Source organism: Elaeis guineensis, chromosome 2 (assembly GCF_000442705.2).
Source record: "Elaeis guineensis isolate ETL-2024a chromosome 2, EG11, whole genome shotgun sequence".
Classification (NCBI taxonomy): domain Eukaryota; kingdom Viridiplantae; phylum Streptophyta; class Magnoliopsida; order Arecales; family Arecaceae; genus Elaeis; species Elaeis guineensis.
In genome coordinates this window covers 124,482,162-124,488,684 of record NC_025994.2, presented here as the reverse complement: position 1 = coordinate 124,488,684, position 6,523 = coordinate 124,482,162, and the positions used below count along the sequence as shown (strand labels likewise).

Here is a 6,523-nt window from a genome sequence, read left to right as displayed (position 1 = left end):
AGAATACTGCACTCGTCACTCTTGGTGTTCAAATCTTCTGTTTTCAATTATAGTCACAAACCAAACATGAGGAATATGGTGATTCCGATTTCCATTCTAACACATTCCAATTCTGATTTTGTTTCTGGTTGTAAACAGGTGGGTGTGGCTTAAGTTCTATTGCTGTCATGGTATGCGATCTTTTGTAAGATGTGATATGGACGAGAATAACCTTGCATGTCGTGCAGCAAACGAACTGGACTGCTAGTGTATAGCTTAGTTCAGCTTGATTCTCGCTGATGAGGGTTTGTAGCCAAACAAGTTGTGCTCGGGGTTTGGCTTGCAAACAAGCTACTTCTGGACTTATGTGCAAGTCAGGCGCAGCTTACAATTATCCTGCATCAACAGGTGACGGGCAAAGCTGGTGGCATGTGCAGCAGCTCAAAGCCCAACACTCTCCAGGTTTGACAGACCTGGGTGCAAGTTGAAATGTCAGCTTATTTTGTTTGTAGTTGTGAAAGTAGCTAATGTATTTCTCCAGTTACCTTCGAAAGCTAATGACGGAATAAGAAAGAAACTAGTACGGTGATCAACGGCGGCACTGCAGCAAAACGGTGTGAGGTGGAAGAGGTACGGCTGGCATCATAGCCGTTGGGGGGCTGTCGTAGACTTACAGGAAGAAAAGAAAAACTGTCTACCAAAAAGTACGCCATAGGATTCAGCAGCCAGCATCCGAGTTTTTGCTTTGAAAATGAATGTGAGTTTCTACAAAATTATTGCAGGAGTCCTCCATTCTTAGAATATCATGCAACAGAAGTGGGATTGTAGACTTGAGTTGGCTTTGTTAATCCAGTGAAGTACATCTGAGTCACCCTCCATCCAGATTTTGGGTTTGTGGAATTTTGTACGATTCTCTATAAGCCCTTCGCATATGCTGCAAAGAAGCTCGGCCTCTAGCGCTGGATTGGCAGAAAGACATCTGGATCCGGCATGCAGCAACTGCCCCGTATTGTTTCGAACGAGAATCCGAGCTCCTTCCCCTCCATCCTTCTATGAGGCGTCCAAGTTAACTTTTGCAGAGACATGGGGAAGGGACGCCTAAAACACCAGTTTGTTAGACCTTGTTGATTTGCTCACCAGCTGTATCATTCTCATATTAACAAGTTTTTCCCCCTCTGTGGCTGCTGTAGAGCTTCCTCACTGCTAATGCCGTAGGCCATGGGCACAAGGTGCCAGTTACACTTGCTCTTATCATAGGATCCTATACCAAGGACAAACCATCACATCTACAAAATAACATCTAATTATGCCCGGTAATCCTCGTATGATGGCCATCTATGAGATATTCTGTAAGGTCCATTGCAGTGAAATCCTGTGCGCAAACACGTCCGCATTCGCACCAGCTCCCTCCAAAGAAGTAAAAATTAATAACCGTGTACCAACTCAACACCTTCATCTTAAGTCTTTAAATGATCATATACCAACACAAGAATAATTTTGAAAAAAAAATATTTATTGTATGTGTTACAATGAAGTGATGAACGGATCCTTTATTCTGTTGTCTAAAGTGCATCATCATATACTGCTGTTACAAGCCTGGCTAGTTAAAACAAGATCACAGGCTCTCTCTCTCTCTCTCTCTCTCTCTCTCTCTCACCCATCCAAATCTATACAACGACCCCTCATCCATCACTTCATTACCAAACAAATAAACACGCACCCAATCCATAAACAATAGCAAATGCACACTCCAAATTTCTACTAGTCCCTGCCGTCGCTTCTCTCTCGATCCGTATATAAAAAACAAGAATTCCAATAATAGAAATAGTTAAAGATAGTTTTGTTGAAGGGAAAAAAACAATTTTACTGCATCCGGCGGCGACCATGGTGGCGCCGGCGCCGGCGGAATGCTTACCTTGGTATCGGGTCGTCGTCAAAAACCCTTATACCATCATAAATTCCTCCTCTTGCTGCTGTTCTTGTTGTTGTCTTCGTTGCTTCTCTCGGAGGGAGTTCAACTTCTCGAGCTTTAGGCCGGCTCGGAAGCGGGCGATGAAAAGGTCCGCTTTATTGTTCACGTCGGGGCTCGGGCAGAACACCGCTACTCCCTCCTTTTCTTCTATCTCCTTGCTCCCCATTCCTCCTCCTCCAAGGATTCCGTCCACCGAGATCTCTTCCTCGGAGAACAGCAGCTGTAGATCAGACGGAGGTGGCGGAGGAGGAGGAGGTGGTGGTGGTGGCGGCAGGGAGGATGAAGGCGGGAGGAAAAAACCAGAAAGATTGGATTTTTCCCGCGTCTTGTGCAGATTTACCTGGGGTGGGGCTGGCGGTGGCGGTGGCGGAGAGCGAGAGACCTGCTTCCTGGATTTCTGGGTGGGCGGCGGAGGTGGCGGCGGAGGAGGGGAGGAGGCATTCCTCTTCGATTGTCGTTTCACAGTAGAAGGTGGTGGTGGAGGCGGCGGCGGAGGCGGAGGAGGAGCTGGCGTCGAGTGGATCCTCGGGTTCTTGCTCCCGACCTTCTTGTGAGAGAATAACTGGTAGAAGACCGACGACGGCGGGGGCGGGGGTGGCGGCGGCGGGGGTTGCGGGGTTTGAGGAGAAGCAGCGGCATTGGCGGGAGGCGAGGTATCGTCGTGGAATTTCTTCGTCTTGCTCCCTTTCGTCCTCTTCTTATTGTAGAACAATGCGATGGCGATGTCCTTCGCCCTTCCGGCGCTCATTTTCTTATGACTCCTCTTCTGCTCGCGCGTCGCCGGCGGAGGCGGTGGAGGCGGCGGCGGAGGCGCTGGCGAAGATGGCTGGGGCTTCTCCTCTTCCATTGTCACTTCTTGCTCCACTTCCTTCTCCGGAAGCTTATGGACGCTCCTCCCCCTCGAATGCCTCTGCGGCGGAGGCGGCGGGGGCGGAGGAGTGGGTGGCGGAGATCGGCATCGCGGCGGGCTCTTCCGGAGAACAAATGTATCCACCGGGATGGTCTTCGACTCCGCCTCCGAAGTGCGCTCCCATCCACGGTGGTTGTTCTCCGATCTCCGGCCTCCGTGGTACAGCTGGGCGTCGTCGGAGAACCGCCACCCTTCGCTGGAGGCCACCGGGATCGTCTTGGCCCCCACCTCCGATCTCCGGGAGCGGTGATAGAGCTGGATGTCGTCGGAGAACCGCCAGGCCTCGGCTGCGCCGCCCCAGGCTTCCAGCGCCTCCTGCCTTAGATCCGGGTAAGAGCTACTGCTCCTCATCCGCCGACTCCCCACCATCGGAGCGACCGGGGGATCCCCGTAGCTATTCTGCACCGGCGGAGGAGCGGAGTATCCGACCGCGGGCCACTCGGTGGGCCGCGGCGATTTGTCGGCGTCGTCGTCGTTGTTGCGGCCGAGAAGTCCGCATAGAATGGCGAAGAGGACGAGGCAGAGATTTAGGGTGTCCCACCCGTTCTTTATGAGGCTACCAGGGCGGAGGCCACGGACGGAGGAGGAGAGGAAAGCGGGGAGGAAAAGAATAATAAAAATGGAAGACAAGAGGACCAGAGCCCAGGGCCTGAGGCCCGAAGAGGGCGCCGGGGGAGAAGGTCTTCTTTGGGGTTGAGACCAGAAGGGAGGGGGGTACTCCCTTTCCCCTTCCATTTCCTTCGAAATCCTTTTGGTGAAAATGAGAGAGAGAGAGAGCAGGAGGAGGAGGAGGAGGAGGAGGAGGAGGACAAGCGTGAGCTTTCCTTGCTCTCTCTCGCCTCGTTGCTTTTGCGTTCTGCCTTCCTTTTGGCGTACCACACTTGATATTGATGCGTTGTTTGATGATATTTAAGGCTAGGTTGGTTTAGTTTAACCAAGGCCAGGGAGTGGGGGCCATTAATGGGCATGATTAGCTATCATAAAGTTTTTGAACAATGTGTGAACGCTGTTGGAAGTCAAGTCGTTCATGTTCAAAGACTTTGTTGGGTCCCTTTGTCGGAACGAGACCCTTTTGTGGGTTGCGATGATCTTAAAACTGGTAATTTGGAGTGGAATTGGACTGATGGATTTCAACTGGTAAGAGCATTTTTCTTTCTCTTTCTTCCTTTCTTTCTTTTAATGATTAGGCGGCATGATTAGATGGCTACGGCGAGTTGATACAATATGTCTAATCAACATGAACAAAATCAGGATGGGGTTTACTCAATTGAATTCTACACTATTATCTGAATGGTTGGTCACCTCAGAGGCCATCCAATCAGCCATTCGATTAGTCTTCTTGTAATTGTGAATAACTTAAAAAAAAAAAAAAAAATCACCCTCGTTATGTCGTCTGGGATGAGATGAGAGAAAGCTATGGTAAAGAGTATTGGAGTTAGCCATGTCAAAGTGTTAAAAGATGGCAACTGATTTGGACACGCTAAAATCGCGCCACCTTTTTAGGGTATATCCACGCGCATCTCGTCTAGATTAGCGATGGTAAATCCTTCCCTTGTCCGAGAGTATATTCATCTTCGTCCAACGGTCGAGAGTTTAGGATCTGGCATCTCTCGGAAAATCTAGTGCATTCTGGGTTGCTTTGTACGTTTTTAGAGAGGAATCCTAGAAGAAAGGTGGTAGAATTCCAACTGGAAGACATGCATTTGGGTTCGTGAACATTAAGTGGACCGATGGCCAACTGGGTCCGGGAGCTGCCTCTAGAAGACAATATCGTTCCAGAAGTTGATAGAAACCTTGTTAAGCTTATATCTAGAATACAACCTACAGGCTGACGTTAACTTGATACTTTGATGGTATTATGATAGAAGATGGAATTGACTTGAAGATCTTATTAACAAGATGGTGGTTATTAATAAATCTATTGGTGTTGAGGCCTGCATACTTATGCAAACCAAGCACGTTAATTAGTTCTCAAGCCGTCTAATAAAATATTGGCAGGAAAAAAAGGAGTCATATTCCTTATGTCTGTGATTGAAGGATGCACACCCACCGTTTTTGATGAATGGATTAAACTGAAGGTTGTTGAATCAAATACTCCATTTTGTTTTGAAGGAGGAAGTGATCCTGAAACTGAAATCCCTCTCTCTCTCTCTCTCTCTCTCTCTCTCTCTCTCTCTCTCTCTTTCTCAAACATTAATGAACGCATATCTTTTCAGCTGTTCCGTTTATTGATCTACTGATGTATTGCACGGTGCCAGGTATAGGTAGTGAATCGACGAAGCAACCACCAGAAAGTCACGCATCAGTTCTCTTGCCTCTTTAGGTGAGTTTTCCATTTCTTTTAGTTTAGAGAAGAAACGAGTCCTCCAGTCAGTACGCAACGCAGGTTGAAAGGATCCAAGCTTAAAAGAAGGAAGCTGGCTGTAACTCCAATCAATCATTAGATGAAACTCTCTGGAGCTAGCATTGATTCGATGATTTGGACTGTAAGATTTAGACAGCTGCTGACTTGATTATCCAGCAAGCATATCAAATATTGTTCACAGGGTTGTAGGAGATTGAAGGAAGGAGAGCCGTACAAGCCAAGAGTTGATTGGCGATATATATGCTCCAACACTCAAGCCTTCAGCAACCTACGCTCTTCTCCTGTCGTCCACGCGTAACAAAAACATATATAGCTTCTCTTCCAGGGTTCAGTCATGATGTCATGACGTTTTACTGGAAGCCAAGCAAAGGAAAAAATAATGGTTATTGTTTGAGATGCACGTAGAAACTAGAAGAAAAGCATGGAGAGAATACGTGCAACGTATTTTCCAAAACTTTTCATAAACTGATTTTCCAAAACTTGCAGCTTGAATGATTTTTCTTAAAGTATCTATGCAGCCCAAGAGTTTATCGAAGCAATCTCTCCAGAGGGACTTTTAATTGTAGAGATACCTTGTAGCATTTTTCATGCCGGTTCGGCCATCTGAAAAGTGACATATTTTTTCTACAAGTCACTAGCCTTCGCTGCTTCAAGATTAATTTTTATGGTAATATCAAAAAAAGAGATGCTTTTGGAGGAGTAGGCTTTATTATTAGAAATATTGAGCCTCTTGTAGCCACGAGAAGTTAGAGACTTTGGTACCATGGCTCCACATGTTGCATGGAAGGATTGACTTGTACTATATAAATATTGAGGGCATCTTACATCCATTTAGAGAGTGACTTCGTGACTATTATCTGGGTGGCTTTTTGATGTGCTATCAGTAGATATCAAATTTCATCATCCTGTACATGATTGTTGGAGAATTATATACATCTTGATTATGACACATATTTATAAAGAAGCCAACAGTGCGCAAATGGAACGATAGCTTATGTGGCCATAACTATATGTTATGCTACAATTATATTATGAAATTCTGTACTTAATTATCTTTTTCAATTTTTGATAATATTTTGCTTTTTTGGCTTCTACATGCATGCATGGTCCATTTTATCAAAAAAAAAAAAAAATCAGGAAAAAAAAAGAAGAAGCAAGGAGAGAGAAAACACAGGCGTAGAGGCATTAAAAACGTGGTCTATAGTAAATTACGTTAACGTGACAGCTGTTGGTTTCTTGTTTAGATTAATCGACGCAAGAATGCTGCCCAATTAACGCGTCTCATTTCTGACTTGCT

The 6,523-nt window shown here is 46.3% G+C and overlaps 1 protein-coding gene across 1 annotated transcript; it reads right to left on the bottom strand.

Annotated features, from left to right (window-relative positions):
- Positions 1-1,674: 1,674 nt before the first annotated feature.
- On the bottom strand, positions 1,675-3,751 carry LOC105056789 (uncharacterized). Its single transcript, XM_010939140.4, has one exon. The coding sequence runs from the start codon at positions 3,594-3,596 to the stop codon at positions 1,923-1,925; it is 1,674 nt and encodes a 557-aa protein (XP_010937442.1). The 5' UTR covers positions 3,597-3,751; the 3' UTR covers positions 1,675-1,922.
- Between the last annotated feature and the right edge of the window lie 2,772 nt (positions 3,752-6,523).

Coding starts and splice junctions, on each gene's coding strand:
- LOC105056789 (XM_010939140.4), bottom strand. CDS start 3,596: ATGGAAGGGGAAAGGGAGTACCCCCCTCCCTTCTGGTCTCAACCCCAA.